Source organism: Triticum urartu, chromosome 3 (genome assembly GCF_003073215.2).
Source record: "Triticum urartu cultivar G1812 chromosome 3, Tu2.1, whole genome shotgun sequence".
Lineage (NCBI taxonomy): Eukaryota > Viridiplantae > Streptophyta > Magnoliopsida > Poales > Poaceae > Triticum > Triticum urartu.
In genome coordinates, this window is record NC_053024.1 from 735,281,842 (window position 1) to 735,300,442 (window position 18,601).

At 45.9% G+C, this 18,601-nt stretch overlaps 1 protein-coding gene across 8 annotated transcripts; it reads right to left on the bottom strand.

Annotated features, from left to right (window-relative positions):
- Window positions 1-6,535: 6,535 nt before the first annotated feature.
- Window positions 6,536-17,035, bottom strand: LOC125546313 (elastin-like). 8 transcript variants are annotated; one of them, XM_048710548.1, is made up of 8 exons: window positions 16,289-17,035; window positions 14,074-16,193; window positions 13,801-13,993; window positions 13,568-13,607; window positions 13,215-13,484; window positions 12,233-12,980; window positions 10,864-12,120; window positions 6,536-6,902 (listed from the first exon to the last, which is right to left on the bottom strand). In XM_048710548.1, the coding sequence occupies exons 7-8, from the start codon at window positions 11,849-11,851 to the stop codon at window positions 6,760-6,762; spliced, it is 1,131 nt and encodes a 376-aa protein (XP_048566505.1). In that variant the 5' UTR covers window positions 11,852-12,120; window positions 12,233-12,980; window positions 13,215-13,484; window positions 13,568-13,607; window positions 13,801-13,993; window positions 14,074-16,193; window positions 16,289-17,035; the 3' UTR covers window positions 6,536-6,759. The 8 variants fall into 8 exon arrangements, 6 of the variants coding, with proteins under 6 accessions (XP_048566505.1, XP_048566507.1, XP_048566506.1 ...); XM_048710550.1 differs by having other exon boundaries at window positions 10,864-11,840; window positions 11,924-12,120; window positions 13,215-13,607; window positions 16,289-17,034; XM_048710549.1 differs by having other exon boundaries at window positions 13,215-13,607; window positions 14,074-14,122; window positions 16,126-16,193; window positions 16,289-17,033.
- Window positions 17,036-18,601: the final 1,566 nt, after the last annotated feature.

Here is an 18,601-nt window from a genome sequence, read left to right on the forward strand (position 1 = left end):
GTCGTCTTGCAATTGGGGACCCTCGACAAACAAAAACAAACACACCCTAGTTGTGAGTCGATGGTCGGCTTGCAATCGGGGCCCCCGAAAAAACACACACACCCCTAGTTGCGAGTCACTGGTCGACATGCAACTGAGGACCCTCAACAAAACACACACCCCTAATTGTGAGTTGATGGTTGACATGCAACTGGGGACCATCAACACACAAACTCACACCGTTAGTTGCGAGTCGATGGTCGGCTTGCAAGTGGGGGCCCCAAGAAAACATACACACCCCTAGTTGCGAGTCGATGGTCGGTATGCAACTGGGGATCACGATAAAAACACACATACACAGACACCCCTAGTTGCAAGTCGATTGTCTAGATGCAACTGGGGACCCTCGACAAACACACACACTCCTAGTTGTGAGTCAATGATCGACATGCAACTGGGGACTCTTGACAAACACAGACACACCCTTAGTTGCGAGTCGATGATCGGCTTGCAACCGGGCCCCTGGAAAAACACACATGCCCCTAGTTGCGAGTTGCTAGTCGGCTTACAACCGGGGAGCCTCAACAAATAAAAACACACTCCCCCTAGTCACGAGTCGATGCTCGGCTTGCAACTGGGGACTCTCGACACACACACACACACACACACACACGCACGCACACGCACACGCACCTTAGTTGTGAGTCAATGATCGACATGCAACTGGGGACTCTCGACAAACACACACACTCCTAGTGGCGAGTCGATGGTCGGCTTGCAACTGGGAACCCTTGACAAACACACACCCCTAGTTGTGACTTGATGGTCGGCTTGCAACTGGATGCCCCGACAAACACACACACCCCTAGTTGCGAGTCGATGGTTGGCATGCAACTGGGGATCGGACCCTCGACAAAACACGCGCAAACCTTAGTTGCGAGTCGTTGGTTGACATGCAATTGAGGGCACCGACACTAGTTGCGAGTCGATGGTCAACATGCAACTAGGGCAACGAGAAACACACTCACCTCCTAGTTGTGAGTCGATGGTCAGCTTGCAACTGGGGGCCCTGAGAAAACACACACCCCTGAGGCGAGGGTCCCGATCTTTCGATGAGATGATAACTATCGATTTGGTGGAGACGACTTTGATGATCCGACTACAAACGTGCACGACGTTGCGCCTTAGCAATCGCTAAACCAATCTCCTGAGGTTACTGACGATGCCGGAAGCACGGTCAGCCTGACCACGAAGGTCTATTCCTGCAAGCAATCGAAGAACGAGCAAGAATATGATAAAGAAATCTGAATATTGCAAATATATATGAGGTATTGATAATGGTGGGGATCCGTAAGCGGTCTTGGTCTGGTCGTTGGACACAAACGAAGTACACGAAGTTGCAATGGCTAACTTTTAACTAAACAAATCCCAAGGAAAAAGCTACTAGATGGATCTACTTATATAGGAGCAAGTGGTGGCGGCCAAGGAGGTGGGAGGACGTCCCAAGGCAGCCTAAAACTAACCCTAGGTCGTACAAGGCTCATGGGCCCAAGTGGAGGTGATGCAACACCTTTGGGCTTGTAGTTTGACTCGGATTCTGCTGCAACGTCAGATTGTTTCGTCCGTAACTCAACGCTCCGGACGAATTTGAAGGTGAATCCAATTGGGTTGGAAAGAGCACGAAATCTAGTTTCCAACAAAAAAAGAATCACCCAATTCGGAGTCCGTATGAAAAAGTTGTTGGCGTTTTGAGTCAGGTATATCTGTGCAGTCCGAATCTGAATTCAGAACGTGAGAGACTTGGACTCTATCTTCTCTTGGCCCAAAAGTGACGTGAGAGGACTTTTTGAACACAACCTAAACTTCTCCTTTTCCCTTGTCTTCATATGTGGATTGTACAAATGTCCCATACACCTGCAATTAGACAAAACACAAAAGTGTGTGAAGTATTTTTGTTCTGGATAACATAAATAGATTATTGAATAGTTTGCATTAGAAATCACCTGACAAATATGCATGTATGCAATATTTTTGGTCGTATCCAAGGTAGTCATGTCCTCATCACCTATTTGCGAGTCGATGGTCGGTTTGGACTGGGGACCCTGACAAACACACACAAACGAACTAGGGGGCGTATAAAAACAAACTAGGAGGTGTGTTCAGAGGTACTTAAGACCGCCTCCATTGTACACTTCTCATCCTGCTCGGAAGGAGTGGACATCTAAAACTCTTATAGACTAAAAAACTTATAAAATAAGCTGAATCTGGAGTAGACTATACTGAAAGTTCAGGTTGCTATGATATAACTGAAACAGAGTTCATTTCGAAAAAGGTTCAGCACCGGATGAGTTTATCCACCTAGTTACCATCTGTTTCACTTACCTTATCACATAAATTTTCTCTAGTGCTCATAGATCAGAAAATACTCTTGTTAGATTTTGAAATCACATATCTTCAAACAAGAAAAGATTTTAACAGAAAATCTATAAAAATATGAAAAACAAAAGCTATACATTCGGGCCTGCTACTACTATACTTTCAATTTCTGGAGTTGTGCCATATGCCACAACTTTTAAGAAATCAAAAAGACCTCGCTTAGTCTGAGAAGTTTGAAGTATTCAGAAGAAGACTACACATGCTCCCTACAAACAGACACACACAAAAATTCAGACATTCCTGTCTGAAAAAAGAAGGATTGCAATGTATGCCACTGAAAATGTTTATCCACTCGCATTATGCCTCTTAAATTTCAGACAAAAATGGCAGGCAACTCTGTCTGCTGTCTATATGTAGTATGTGCTACAAACTCAAGATTACAAAATGGGGTGCTAGCTGCTACATTCAGATTACAAAACTGGGGTGCTCGCTGCTACATTCAGATTCACACACACAAAAAAACTGGAAGTCCCTAGATGTACAGACTCAAGTTACAAAACTGGGGGTGCTCGCTGCTACAATCAGATTCACACAGAAAACAAATCTACAGCCATGGGCATGAACATAACCGGGTTGGATTGCTAGTTACTATTCATCAGCTGCATATATAGGCATGTATTCAGACATTCCACACTTAAAAACATTTCATTTTCTCTCTAAAAAATGTGTGATGCAAACGAATCTAATATATCACGAAAAAACAGCAAGCACCTCATGTATGCCACTCATATAAACACTCCCCCCCCCCCAGGTTCTTGATGTTCATCCCTCAAAACAAACAAACACCCCTAGATGGCATGGGAAAACAGGAAAAAAAAGGCGAGGAAAAGAAAGAGGGGATGAACACTCACTCCGCTGGATTCCCCTGCCATCTCTGTCGCCACAAGCCCACCAGATCAGGTCGTCTCTCCCTTGGATTCGAGTCAGAAGGAATACAGTGGTGGCAGAACAAGGGATGAGGAGGGGAAAAGAGGCGAGGAGAGTGAGGACGGGACTCCAGATCAGGTTAGACTGTTCAGATTCTAAAGCAAGCCCAATAAACAAACAAAAATCGAAGGCCGGCCCAAACAAAAAATCGGAGGCCGCTACGCTGTATCCCACTCGGCCCGACAGACGAGACAATGCGACGATGCGAGCGCATCACCTCGTGCAGAGACAGATCGGACGGTACAAACACTTAGATGTGACATCCTTAAATATCATCTAGATGTGAATTAGTCATTCTGAAAGAATTAATACTTCTAATTAGCAATTATACCTGTTAAGGACTTAATTAACATGTGTTAATAAGGGAATCTCCTTTTCCCTTGCCGACGGATGTCACGCCCATTCACTCCTATCTCTTCTAACAGACGTGTCCATTGGATGCATCCCCTCAGGGGCTATATATGTGTAACATCATCAGTAATAAAGCGGACACGGTTCCAGTCATTTTTACTTTGTCCCTTATCAATACCTTCGATAGATAATCAGCGGTTCTGACTTTGAAACTGAATCAAACTGTCCGCTGCCCACTTGAAGCACCAGAAGTTCAGAGCAGAAGGGTCGCGGCGGCGCGCCATGCCCACGCGCCATCTTTGATCAGGGGAGGCGACGACAACAGCCTTGGCTGGCCGGCGGCGGAGTGGCGTCTGGCGTGGGAACAGAACGATCGATGCGTGCGTGAGGGCCGGTTCGTGTGTGCCTCTGATCTATCGATGGAGGTTTTTTTGGGCGATGATGGACGTGCGCGTACGTGCGGCGCTACTGGACCAAGTCGTGGAGGGAAAGAGAGGTTGGGCTATTGGGCCAACCGGCTAGTAGAGGACTTGTGGATGTGCTCTCAGTTTCCTTTTTCTTTACTAGTAAACGTGTACGTGCGCGCACGTATACACTTGAAACAACAATATTTGTATATCTGTGAAGTAAACAGTTTCAAATACATCAATCAGGAAACAGTTTCAAAATATATACAAATAAGAGCATCCTGAGCAGGTTACTTATTAGTCACAACGGACACAAATAAGAGCATCCTGAGCATCATTGGTACTATGGCTTATGGTCAGTAGTGTCGCTAATGGTCGAATACATTACACTTCACCGAAAAACTTTAAAACACCGGAGCAAATGCTTTTATGATAGCAGTTTGAACTTCAGACATAATTGTCTTGAACAAATATCCAACTGTATAGCTCTGCACATGAGGAAAAAACCCACGGTTAGATACTATGCACCGGAAAAAATAAGTTTGAAATACAAAGATCTAAGATTTCAGAGTATTGCGTCATCTCATATGAAACAAATAATTTGGGAACAATTCTTACATGCCTAGCACGAAGAGCAAAGATATGTGTACGAGCATAATGAGTAGAATTCAATTCTGAATATAAAGAAAAAGCGACAAAGATGACTTTGTTTTTCATCACCATGTGAGAATCAAGGCTTGAATCTTTCACCATTCATCTCCGATGACATACAATATACTGATACAGCTCGTTACATTAGTGTTTACACAATTAACAAAATGAATAAAAAGGCTAGAAATAGAGCCTTATGTATGATCAATGCAGCATACTACTAAACAATGGATCCAGAATGCACCAGAGCCAGTTTGGAAGACAGAAAACAAAAAGCCTCTTTAAAGACCTTGAGAGAGAAAATACCAGGGAAAGTGAAGGTTAAATATCGGACAAAAATCATTATCCTTGGGGCCAATCCTGTATTATTATGCTGCTGCTACTACTATTATTTAATACAAATGGTCTAAAATGTTCTGTGGGGTCTAGCTCCAGACCTTTGCACGGCCGGAAGAGATGACCACATGGAGGGTGGCGCCATGGAGGTTGCACCTGTACATCAGAATAGTAGACCAAGTCATATTTTAGAATGAAGATGGTCCATTTGTATCTCCTATTTGGAGTTCGTCTTACCAACTGGAAAAGAGGAACTCTGAGTGACATTGAAATTATCTTTGTTTGAGGCATGTTTTCTTTTTAGCCGTGCAATCCGTTGCTTATTTAAGCACTCCGCCCTCTGTTCATTGGATTGGCCGGCATACCAACTGGTGCCACTTCTTAATTTTCGGCCACCATTTACTTCTTCGAGACGATGACTCGCGGAGCTTGTAGATGTACACCCTGCAATAAAATAGGAGATGAATTTATAAACAATAGTAATAGGTGCAACAATACAATCTTATATGAAGTGGATGAATATACCATCTGTATGTGTGTTGGTTATGTTGCTAAAAGCAGTACATTGCACAGACCCTAGTGAAGCATGTGTGCGTGCCACCGGATCATGGGTAACACTATCCCCAGCTGAAGGAATCTTCTTGTTGGAGGTTTACACGACGCCAGTGCAGGGATGTTGATTCTTTCTCAACAGATATTTGGGCATACGCAGAGTGACTGCTATTTTGTTGCGGGTCCTGATTTTCATTCCCAGTTGTAGATGTGTTGGTTAGGTCCGTAAATGGAGAATGATTCCTGACATGAATGTATGTGCACTTGGATTGTGCTTGCCCATCTGCGTTTCATCAGCAGAAATGTTAAACAAAACAGAGGAAGGAACAGAAGCCCCCAGCATTAGCAGTACGGAACCAAAGTAATGAATAACTTGTGCTAAATTGGGAAGGGTCAAGGGTCATTTGAAACCAAAGCATTGCACCTGATCTACTTGCGAAGAATATCATAGAATCATGAAAGTTCCTCAGCAGCACCATAAACCAATTGATAGAGAAGCAAAGGAGATGGTCAATGGCTTAGGAGCCTGGTAGCAATGATGGCTGAGATGGATTTGTATTTTCTAATTCGCTTATCACCATAGTTGAGGGCAGTATCGGATGATCATGAGTTATGTTTTCATTAACATGGCACAAAGTAATAAGCGAAATCAATGTGAAACAGCATGGTATGTAAACAACATGGTATGAATTTCAGATATATTACGATGTGCTCATTGTAGGTATGGTTGGTTGGATTGTTGGGGCCTAATTTGAAGCAATTATTGGGCCCTAATAATAAGGGGCAGTAAATTTGTAGATGTGTTGTGTGAGGCAAATAACAGATCGGTGAGCGGTGTAGTCTACAGAATCCACAGTTTACATCCGACAGAACAGAACTAACTACATTTTTTTGGAAAAGGGGTGGTTCCCCGGCCTCTGCATCAGAAAGATGCATACGGCCCTCTTATTAACCAAATAAAGTAGTGTCAACATGGTTCCAAAGGTCTCCACAAAAAATAATAAAAAAGCACAGACAGCTCACACAGAGCCAGAAAGAGGCTAGAAACACCAACTAGCCGAGAAAAGACACCACAACCGGCTGGCTAAAAAATAGATAGGGGATCTAAATGCCTATCCTATTACATGACCGTCATCCAAACCGGTTGAAAATATCCCGAGCTACCATCTCCCAGCGGAAAGACCCAGTAACCAAATGCTCCCTGGCCTCCGTCTGGGTGAGTAGCGACCATGAACGGATCAGTGCCGTAGTTCGAAATATGACCTGCAAAAAATGTATACATGATATTCTGTTAAAAACCAAATCATTTCTGCAAGTCCAGATAGTCCACAGCAAAGCACAAGCTCCAACCCGAATATGTCTCGCTAAGTTAGGCTCAATCCCATTAAGCCATGTCCCAAATAACGCATAAACAGAATTCGGTGGATTGATGCTAAAAGCAATGTGGACCGTCTGCCAAAGTACCTTGGCTAACGGGCAATCAAAAAAGAGATGTTTGATAGTCTCATCCCGATCACAGAAACTACACCTAGTAGGTCCTGTCCAATTACGCTTTATGAGGTTGTCCTTAGTTAAAATAACTTGTTTATGGACAAACCACATAAACACTTTTATTTTCAAAGGAATTTTGACATCCCAAACATGCTTGGACGTAGGAATGGAGTTTGAATTAATAACATCAATATACATTAATTTAACCGTAAATACTCCAAATTTAGTCAGTTTCCAGCGTAATTCATCGGGTTGTTGTGAAAGCTGGACTTCCATCAGTCTCCTAACTAGATGGAGCCATTCTTCCCAACGATTGCCCGCTAGCATTCGTCGGAACTGAATATTAAGGGGGGTCGATTGAAAGACCGATGCAACGAACACCTCACGTCGTTGAGCAATACGGTATAAAGACGGATATTGGATGGCCAAGGGTGTCTCGCCAAGCCAAGTATCCTCCCAGAAACGTGTACTCATGCCGTTTCCAATAACAAACTTCGTCCTATTAAACAACGATTGTTTGACTTTCATCAAGCCTTTCCAGAAAGGCGAATCGGTCGGCCTGACAGTAACCTGGGACAAAGTTTTTGTCTGGAGGTACTTGCTGCGAAGGATTTGAGCCCACATAGCATCATTCTCCAATGAGAGCTTCCACAGCCACTTGCTAAGAAGGCATTTATTCTTAACTTCTAGATTCTCAATACCTAGACCCCCTTGGTCTTTCGGTCTACAGATGATGTCCCATTTAGCAAGCCGATATTTTCTTTTAAGCTCATCACCCTGCCAAAAGAAACGCGATCGATAGAAGTCCAGTCTCTTCCTAACACCAACTGGGACCTCAAAGAACGATAGGAGAAACATTGGCATACTCGTGAGCACCGAGTTAATCAGGATTAATCGGCCTCCGTATGACATGAGCTTTCCCTTCCAACAACTCATTTTTTTCTCAAACCGATCCTTGATGCACTTCCACTCTCTGTTAGTTAGCCTACGATGGTGGATTGGAATCCCCAGGTAAGAGAAGGGTAACTCTCCCAACTCACACCCAAACAATTGCCTATAAGCCTCCTGTTCATCTTTGGCCCTACCAAAGCAGAACAGCTCGCTCTTATGAAAGTTAATCTTTAACCCGGTCAATTGTTCAAATAGGCATAACACCAGCTTCATATTTCTCGCCTTGGCCAAGTCATGCTCCATAAAGATGATTGTATCATCAGCGTACTGAAGGATGGATACACCTCCATCAATTAGATGAGGTACCAATTCACCTACTTGACCATTTTCCTTGGCCCTTCCTATCAAAATTGCTAACATATCCACCACAATGTTAAACAAGATAGGGGACATCGGATCTCCTTGTGTTAGGCCTTTATGTGTCTGGAAGTAATGACCTATGTCATCATTAACTTTAATTCCTACACTACCTTTTTGCGTAAATGATTCAACCTGTCGGCGCCAGGCTTCATCAAAACCTTTCATACGCAATGACTGTTGGAGGAATGGCCATTTGACCTTATCGTACGCTTTCTCGAAATCCACCTTAATTACTCCATCTAATTTTTTGGAATGGATTTCATGGAATGTTTCATGCAGGACGACCACCCCTTCAAGGATATTTCTGTCCGGCATGAAAGCAGTTTGAGACTGTTGCACCATAGAATGCGCAATCTGTGTGAGTCTGTTTGTCCCGACCTTGGTTCAAATTTTAAAACTAACATTGAGGAGACAGATCTGCCTGAATTGCTCAATTCTCACCGCATCCGTCTTCTTCGGAAGCAGTGTGATAGTCCCAAAATTCAAGTGAAATAATTGAAGTTGGCCACAGAACAGATCATGGAACATAGGTAGTAAATCCCCCTTAATAATGTGCCAGCACTTTTTATAGAACTCTGCCGGGAATCCATCCGGTCCGGGAGCCTTATTGTTTTTCATCTGTGCAATAGCATCAAACACCTCCTTCTCCGAGAACGGGGCAACCAGAATATCATTATCGGCAGCCGATAGCTGAGGCACATCCTCAGTCCTGGACTCATCGAGGGACACACAATTATCCTCCGGAGGTCCAAACAACTGCTTATAATAGTCGGTAATATATGTTTTTAGGTTGTCCTGGCCTAAAATAGTACCCTCGTCTTCCTCAAGCTGAAAGATACGCTTCTTTCTGTGCTTGCCATTGGCTATCAAATGGAAGAACTGAGTATTCACGTCCCCTTGGACCACTTTGCGGACTTTAGCACGCAAAGCCCACTTCAATTCTTCTTCGCGGAGCAGTTCTTTCAACCTCTTCTCCGCCGCATTTTTAGCCTGAAGCTCAGTTGACGTTAAGATAGTGGATTCGGCCTGTATGTCCAGGGCCTGTATAAGAGCAAGGAGTCTATCCTTTTCCATCTTATACACACCACTGAGGTGCTTAGCCCAGCCCCGTAAGAAACTCCTTAAATGCCTAATCTTATTCTGCCAACGCTCTAACGCAGTCTTGCCTCCAACACCTCTATCCCATTCCCTGGCCATCAAGTCCAAAAACCCCTCACGTTCAAACCATGACATCTCGAAGGAGAAGGTGTTCTTGTTACCCACATGGTTCGGCTCACCTGAGTCCACGAACAATGGTGTATGATCAGATATTCCCCTTGAAAGAGCTTGCACCGTCACCAGAGGGAACTTTTGTTCCCACTCCACGCTCGCAAGAACTCGATCAAGTTTTTCATAGGTTGGGTGTGGCAGAGCATTAGCCCAGGTGAACTTTCTACCAGAAAGCTCTATCTCTCTCAGATCCAAGCTTTCAATAATGGTATTGAACATAAACGACCATCTGCCGTCAAAGTTATCATTGTTCTTCTCCTCTCTCCTCCTGATGATATTGAAATCACCTCCAACTAAAATTGGAAGCTGTTCTGACCCACAGATACGAACCAGGTCCGCCAGAAACTCCGCTTTAAGCTCGGGTTGTGCGGCACCATACACCGCCACCAAAGCCCAGTTAAAACCATCTATCCTAGACCTGACTCGAAACTTCACCGCGAAGTCGCCCATCACTACACTTCGGACTTCAAGCGAATCGCATCCCACACCTAGTAAGATACCACCTGACCTTCCTCGCGGAGGGAGGCAATGCCAATCAAAATCAATACCACCCACCAGAGAAGAGAGAAACTGGGGTGCAAAGTTATCTCTACCCGTCTCCGATAGAGCAACAAAATCTAACCTCTGCTCTAAAGCTGCCTCGGCAAGGAATTTTCTTTTAGCCAAGTCCTTCAGACCTCTGCTATTACAAAATATTCCTCTCATAATTCATCATGGAATTTTTTAGTGGTTCGAATCCTAGCACTCCTACGAACTGCGGAATCGGGATAGATCTTTCGTTTCCACTTACGCTTAGGTTTACTAGGCTTTGTCGCCCGGTCCTCATAACCGGGTTCACAAATATTACTATCATCATTCTCTAGGGGTACATCATCTTCCTCAGAGTCATGATTGGGTGGTGCTAAATCCGCACACAGATTATCTAGCACTCTGACCCCTAACGCATCAATCTCATCATCCTTCATTGGTTTAACGGCTGCAAGATTACGAATAGTCTCTAAGGCACGTTCCGCCTCCAAATCTAATAAATCATTCACCGAATTGGTAATCTCACTATCCATAGCACCTAGTGAAACTCCTAATTGGTTTGCATTATTTATAATCTCCTCATTAGAAAAATGCAATAAGGAATTAGATAGGTTGACGGACATACCGGAAGACAAAGCAGCCTCCTGAAGCTTGGCCGCCCTCATAGCGCACCGCTGCTGCATATCATCCACCTCGGGGATGTCGAGGATGCGGGCACTCATCCGTCTCCCCTCGGCGATAGGGTCCGGGATCCCGCCAAACGCGACAACCTCCTCCCTAGTAACACCTGGCACAGAGTCCCTCAAAGGCTCTACCGGGGTTACCAGAGAAGGCGTCTGCGGGCTCCCGATCCCCTTAGACGGGAGTCCCACACTAGGGACCCCGACCATGGGTAGGAGCGAAGAGGAGATGGCGCGGGCCGCTCCTCCGACCTCAGCCGCCGGCTCAGACGTATGAGCCATCGGCGAAGGAGAGACGGTCCTCCTGATCATCGAGAGCGAAGGAGGAGCCAAGGCCTCCTGCCCCAGCCCCCCCCCCCCCAACGCAGCTGCTGCCGCGGTGGTTACCGCCACCGTCGGGGAAGCAGGAGCCGAGGCCGCCTGCCTCGGGCTCCCGCTCCCCGCACCGGCCGACCCACATGGGGCCAGCGTCACCGACGCCACCGAGATCGGGATGGGGTTGGGAGAAGGCGAGGCCACCTGCCCCGAAGCTCCTTCCCCACGACCCATCTTGCCCGTAGACGCCGACACCGAAGTCGCGTCCACGTGAGGCGCCAGGACAAGAGAAGCTCCCTCCGGACTCCTCTCCGTAGCTCCGACCAAAGACCTTGCCGGCCATCCAGCAAACAATCCAGCATCCCCCTCGAACTCCAACGGGGGGAGCGTGTGCTCCAGAGAATCATCAGAATCTACCCGGTCACTCCATAGTCTGGGAGGTGCCGAGGCTGGCTCAAAGGACCCAAAACACAGAGTAGTCATGGGCACCGCTGGGGAAACTGCAGGCTCAACCCCGGTCCCATCCCCAGGCAACTGAGAAGAACCATTAGACCCCTCGCGTGTGGGCTCATCTGACGGTGCCCCCTCGGCCCCGGCATTGCCATCACTGTCGTGCATGTCAACATCGTTACCATTAATCGCATCATCAAATAAAGCAGTGTCCTCAAATTCGATGTCTAGCGGGAACACCTCTCCCTGTAGGTCTAGTTGACCTTATCGGGCACGAACTCAATATCCAGAACACTCACTAATAGCCGGGCCACCCCATGGGCACGTGTGAAAGCCATATCCACTTTTTCTGTCTTCCCCACCATGATTCCCATACTAGCCACCACTCGAGCGTCCTGCAGAGGCTTAGATGGAGCCCCTGTAAACCGCAACCAGACCTGCGTAAGCGGCTTTCCCTTAGGCTCCACCTGCTTCCACTCGTGGAACTCCAGGATACACTTAGTACCAGATACTCTACACAAGCCAAAACTATGGTCTGCTGAGTTTTACCTGTACGGACAAGAGGAGTTGAGCTTCCTTGACATAATGGCCAGGGCTCGTGAGAGAGACGAGATTGTGACCGCCTCTGTTCGCCGCCGTCCGGGCAGCAAACTACACTTAGTAACAGAACTAACTACATCGTAATCCAAATTTATTAAGAGGCGAACTCCAAAAAGGATTAATCTGAACTTGTTTGCATTTAAGTGAAGAAGACACATTACTGCAGGAGGTGTAAAGTTTCAGTCCATCAGGCATGTGCATGCTGTGTGAGGCATGTGCAACTAAAAAAATTAGTATAAAGGCAGCAGTATGGAACCAATGTATTCACTGGTCTGACTTGAATTGATGGCCTAATTTGACATATTTTGAAGCAACAAAGCAGTGAATCTCCCTCAAATTTCTACGGGCGACAAACCTTCAGAGCGGCAGGACGGTGCGATGCAGTTAACGAACTCCAAGACCGGCACCAAGAGGCGGCTGGACCGTGCGGGCTTGCGGACAGCGGCGAGGACCACAGGGCGGCAGGGTCGTGGTGTTGCTGCGGACGGTGGCGAGGAGCGAGGGGCAGCAGGTTCAGCCATGGTGTTGCTGACGGCGGCGAGGAGCGAGGGGCGGCAAGGTCGTGCTGCCCGGACGGCGGCGAATGGAGGCGGTCACAATCTCGTCTCTCTCACGAGCCCTGGCCATTATGTCAAGGAAGCTCAACTCCTCTTGTCCGTACAGGTAACTCAGCAGACCATATGCACACCTTGTTTTCCTGTAACATACGATTACCACGGTCAGATGAGATCTAAGACAAGTCGGTGGTTAACTTTATAAACTAACATATGGTGCATCATTAAATAGAGATACTTGAAGTCATTGTTAGCTGGGAAGTGTGGCCTGTAGACATAGATTGTCGAAAAGGCATGCTTTTGAACTATTAAAGCACAATTCAAAGAATGTCACATTTTACATAGTACCTCCTCTTTGCTAAAACAAAACATAGTACCTCCTCAACGAAGAGTTCCTCGAGAAACACTGTCGATTTGCTTGTCTTCTGCCACCATGGATAATGAAATACTAACAAGTTCATTTGACAGAACGTTATCGCTGAATTTGGAGACAGACACAAGGTTTATTGTTCTCGAGTCCAGTGAAATTGTTATCGATTTCTCCAGTACATGCTACATCTCCCGAATCCAGGAGCTGTGACAAACGCCATTGTGACGTAGATGTGATTTTGACTCCTTCAACGGAAGACGTTTGGGTTACCTGCGCACTGTCAGTTATACAGTATGTCACAGCCAGGCTGCTTGTTGCTCGCATGAAACGTCATGAATTAGAAGAAGTGTAGCTAAGCACCATGAATCTAATTGTACAATGGAGTCCTCCACCGACTCATCTGCAAGAATCAAAATTTGTGGTTCCAAAGTTAGCATTGGTAACTTTAGCACAGTTAAACTTGAGTAGAAGAAATGCAGGGCAATGCTGACTTGCCATTTTGGACCACATTGGCCGATTCATAACAATAATAATTGTTTGAACAAAAAAGTTCAGAGCACTCTATTTATCTCTAAGATGGAGCATATACTCACAGAATCAAAGGTCTCAAGAGGCAAGCTTTCTAAGTGCCGCCTGATGAAAACATTCCCTTCTTTGTGTACAATTTAATGTTTGTTAGTCCAAAAATATCCATACTATCATCAGTCAGTTTTTCTCCCTCTTCTTCTCTGCCACCTCATTAAACATCCACAATTCAGATCCTGGAGCAAGAAATGCTTCTAGAACCTACACAACAACACCAACATTAATATCCAGAATTTGCTGAAGCGTACATCAATCCTGGCAAAATGTCAAGGTTAACTTACCATTATCATACCGTGGATAGCACATCGCAACCACAGAACAAAATTATACCTGGATACTTAGGAAGGGTGAGAAGGTTAGGTAGAAAACCCTTATGCCTCTTGTGAGAAATAACTTTGATCAAATTTAAATCTAGGTGAATAGGAATTTTTTATCTGGGCCATATGACTTTCTTGAAGATAGTTGGTACAAAGAGAGTAGGGAGTCCCGCTTCGGTACAACCCCCCTCCAAAACGTATAAAGGACAATATAGTTGCACGCCGTACGTACGAGGAGCCCATTTATGTGCTAACACCCACAGGTTGGCCCATTAATATATTTTTTTATATTCAAAACAGATGCGGGTAGTGTGATTCGAACTCATTACCACATTGTATTCATACAGTGCACTAACCAAGTGGTAGAGCTGATGCTGGCGTACAGACTAGAACTTTTCTTATTCTTATGCTATAAACAACTCGTGAACAACCTATGTACCCATGCGTTCTACAAATGTTTCTCGGCCGCAGCTGTGCCCTCAGACGTGACGTAAACAAGAAAGGCAACGCCTTGTTTAATTTTTTTTTCCGGTTTTGTCTAGCCAATTTTCTACTGTTTTTTTCTCGATCTTCTTCTCTTTTTTCATTTTCTTTTCCTTTCTAAAATTCACGAAATTTTTCTAAAATCCAGAAATTTTCATAAATTCGTGAACGGTGTTTTAAGTCCGTGTCTAATTTCTTAAACTTGTGAACTTTTTCTGAAATCACTGATTTTTTTTCAAATACATGAACGATTTTCAGATCCACGAACCTGTCTCAATTTTTACAAACTTTTTCTAAAACCCATGATTTTTTTCCAAAAACTTGTGCGAACAATCTATGTCCGAGCGAGAGGAAAGATGAATGAGAAGGAAATAGCCATTTCCTCTGCTTGTCATAAGCATCGGTCTTCAATGTACTCTTTGTTTAGGATATGGACTGCTACCATGAATATTCACTAGTTTCGAACTAGGAAGGTTCATACAAACAGTTCGTATTCTTCAAAATGAGAGCATTGATGACTGTTGTATTGTTTTAAAATTAACTTTTTTTGGTTCTTGTATTATTTGTCCTGTGACGCATTTTTTGTCACGTAGCATTTTTTCACATCCATCAAGTGGATCCAATTATTTCCCGTAGTATTCTATCATCATGGCAAGCATCCATGCCAAGTTTTATTATTTTTTGTTATTCTATGCATTTTCTAGGGTTTTCTCAGTGGAAAGTCCCTAAAATACTTACCGCACGTGACGCAATGTATGTTTACTGTCCGAATTCATTCAATTTTTGCGTGGAGTACTAGGGTGACCATATTTATTCATATTTATCGCAATGTTACAAAATGTGCAGCATATTTATTTATTTATTCATATTTTTCAAAAAGTTCGAAAATATCAAAAAATGGTCGCATTTTTAGAAAAAAAATCAGATTTTTAAAATTGTTTGTATTTCCAAATATTATTCTGAATTTTAAAAAAAATCTTGGTTTTCAAAATTTATTCAGAGTTTAAACTCTGTTCTACTTTTCGGAAAATTTGTATGCATGTTAAAAAAATCAATTTTGAATTTCTTTTGCGTTCAAAAAAGTCACGTTCAAAATTCTAAAAAATTGTTCAGCTATGTCGCTGTTAATAGTCTTAAGATACCGCGCTGCTCCTTTGTTATTATAGTTGGGTCAGTCTAGTGGTTGGCTCATTTTCCTGAGAGTGCAAGGTCCTATGTTCAATACCTGACGCGTGCACATGTTTTTAGGATTTTCCAGTGTTTCAGATAGACCGACTTGCTGTTGGGCCGGCCCAGGCTACTGTTAGCCGCTGTTTATTTTCGCGAGCTGTCTTAAAAAAAAACGTCGCTGACGTATTTTAAAAAAAGATCATCATACCCTTTATTATAAAGGGGTATGAAGAAATCTCCTCCGTTGATGTGTTTAGGAGGGTTGTACCGAAGCGAAAGTGAGAGAGTAAATATTAGACATCATGAAGCATGACTCAGAAAATTCACCTCTGATAGAAGGACCGTATTACTCAGAAAATTCACCTTTGTTGGGGCATTTATACGTCTTACTGGTGAAGTTGCTCAATCCCTTTGGTTGAAACACGCAAACACTGGCAAATGTGAAACAGAGTTTAAGAGGGCCAACATTCTGAATGCAAAACGGTAGGTAGTGTGTAGTCTGTAAATTAGGAATAGTTGAGCTTACTTGCTTGCTTCTACGCTCGCACTTGGCCACCGGGAAGCAGAAGAGGACCAGGGCGACGGGGCAGACTGGGGCGCAGCGAAAGGAGCGGGAGGAACGGCGGCCCGCGACCAAGGGCGCGGCTTCCGGCGACCCGCGGCGGGGGCGGGCTCCCGGCGACCCGCAGCCGCTTCCCATGGCTCCGGCAACGCGAGGCGGCGGTGAAGGCGCGGCGGGGCGGGCTCCCGCAGCTGGGGAAGCTCCCGGCGACCCGCGGCGGGGGCAGGCTCCTGGCGACCCGCAGCCGCTTCCCGTGGCTCCGGCGACGCGAGGCGGCGGTGAAGGCGCGGCGGGGCGGGCTCCCGCGGCTGGGGAGGCTCCCGGCGACCCGCGGCGGGGGCGGGCTCCCGGCGACCCGCAGCCGCTTCCCGTGGCTCCGGCGACGCGAGGCGGCGGTGAAGGCGCGGCGGGGCGGGCTCCCGCGGCTGGGGAGGCTCCCGGCGACCCGCGGCGGGGGCGGGCTCCCGGCGACCCGCAGTCGCTTCCCGTGGCTCCGGCGACGCGAGGCGGCGATGAAGGCGCGGCGGGGCGGGCTCCCGCGGCTAGGGAGGCTCCCGGCAACCCGCGGCCGCCTCTGGCGCCGCGAGGCGGCGGTGAAGGGTGCGGCGGCGCGAGGCGAACGGCGCGAGAGGATGAGGAGGTCGTGCGGGAGAAGGAGGAGGTCGTGCGGACGGGCGGTTTTGTTTCCTTTTTATTATGGGAAAAAAAAGAACGAAGGAGTCAACAACACACTGAATGAGAGATATAGCTTTTTTATTTTTGTTTTTTTCTTGGGTGGGTCCCACATATAAAGAGGGATCAAAATGTGATGTGGCGGTGCCCAGTAAATAGTCAACATGATAAAAACCGCTTACCTGAGTCAAAATCAGGTGGAGGGTTGATTTCTGAACCGGATGATTAGTTTGAGCTGTGGGATGGACGGTTTAGAGTTGAGAGTTGAATATTGAACGGTTTGGTTATGTTAGAATAAAATCCGAGGCATATCGTCGATTATTCGAGGATCAAGCAATCACATAAGCACAACGCCGAGATTTGTTAATAAGGTTCGTCAATATGGCTACATCCTTAGGGTCTGACTATGGGCGCTCCTCCCCAAGATACCGTGACAATACCGCACTAGGTCTCCCTGGACGCCGGCACACGCTGTCGGCTTCCCCTGCATTCCCGTGCTATTATATTGGCATAGGTTACATCGTGTGTCTACCCCGCTATATATGAGAGACCTAAAATACAAGTATCCTATTAGGACACGACTCAACATCCTATGTAAACACAATACAACACCTAGTTCAACTGTAACCTATCTTGTACATAAATTCGACACAACTCTAACAAACTCCACCTTGGCGAATATTCTCCACCACTCTGAATTCGTCAATGCGTCAAACTTACATGGACATTGGATTTGAGTTTATCCCATGAGTATCGCTGCTACTCCAAAGACTCCATATGACTCCACCTGCAACTTGTAGTCCCTTCTTTTCTTGATCATAGTCAACACTCAAGCAAATTTAAGTTACTTGTTATTCTAGTTTGTGCTCCTAACTTCCAGAGTATTCATCCAATGCCATCACACATCGATCACTGACCTACGTGAAAGTGAACAACTCATATATTGGGTGTCACAAATAAGAGTTACATGAACTCAACATCACCGCACTTCCTTGACCGTATGTCTGAAACTTGAAGGAATTTCACCATTGCTTATAGTCATCCCGAGTCAAATTCACAGTTGTCTCACCACATGTATGACCACCAGAGCCCTGGCCCGTCTCCATGTCCCGTGCTAATCACACGCCTCGCTGCAATTACCGTGTCGAGCCTCCGCTGTCCCGGTCGAGTCTCAAGGGCTGCGAACTCACACCACTCAACCCCCACTGTAGAGTACCACCGATCATCGCCGGTCGATGACGAGTTCACGCTTTCATCAGACCACTGGGCTCTAGTCCGAACTGCATGTCACTCACTTTTCCTCCTTACTAAATAGGCTTCGATTCCCTGGATCCTTACATCGTAGCCCCTCAATCCAACTCCACCTTCAACATGACTCCATGATACATGATCAGTCCACCCCGCACCACGTCGACTTCAAGCTCTCATGTGCACTGTCTTGAATCAACCCCGCGCGCATAGTCTTGTCGAAGCCACACAAGTCCTCAAACCTGCGCCACGTGTTTCCACGCCCAGAAGTCGGTCACTATCAGCATCACGCTCATATGTCTTTGTCGCCGATCACACCACCGTCTTCTGTACCAACCGACTCATGTCGATCCGTTA

Coding starts and splice junctions, on each gene's coding strand:
- LOC125546313 (XM_048710548.1), bottom strand. CDS start 11,851: ATGCACGACAGTGATGGCAATGCCGGGGCCGAGGGGGCACCGTCAGAT. Junction 6,903..10,863: donor GGAGGCTGCTTTGTCTTCCG/GTATGTCCGTCA, acceptor CATTTTTTGCAG/GTCATATTTCGAACTACGGC.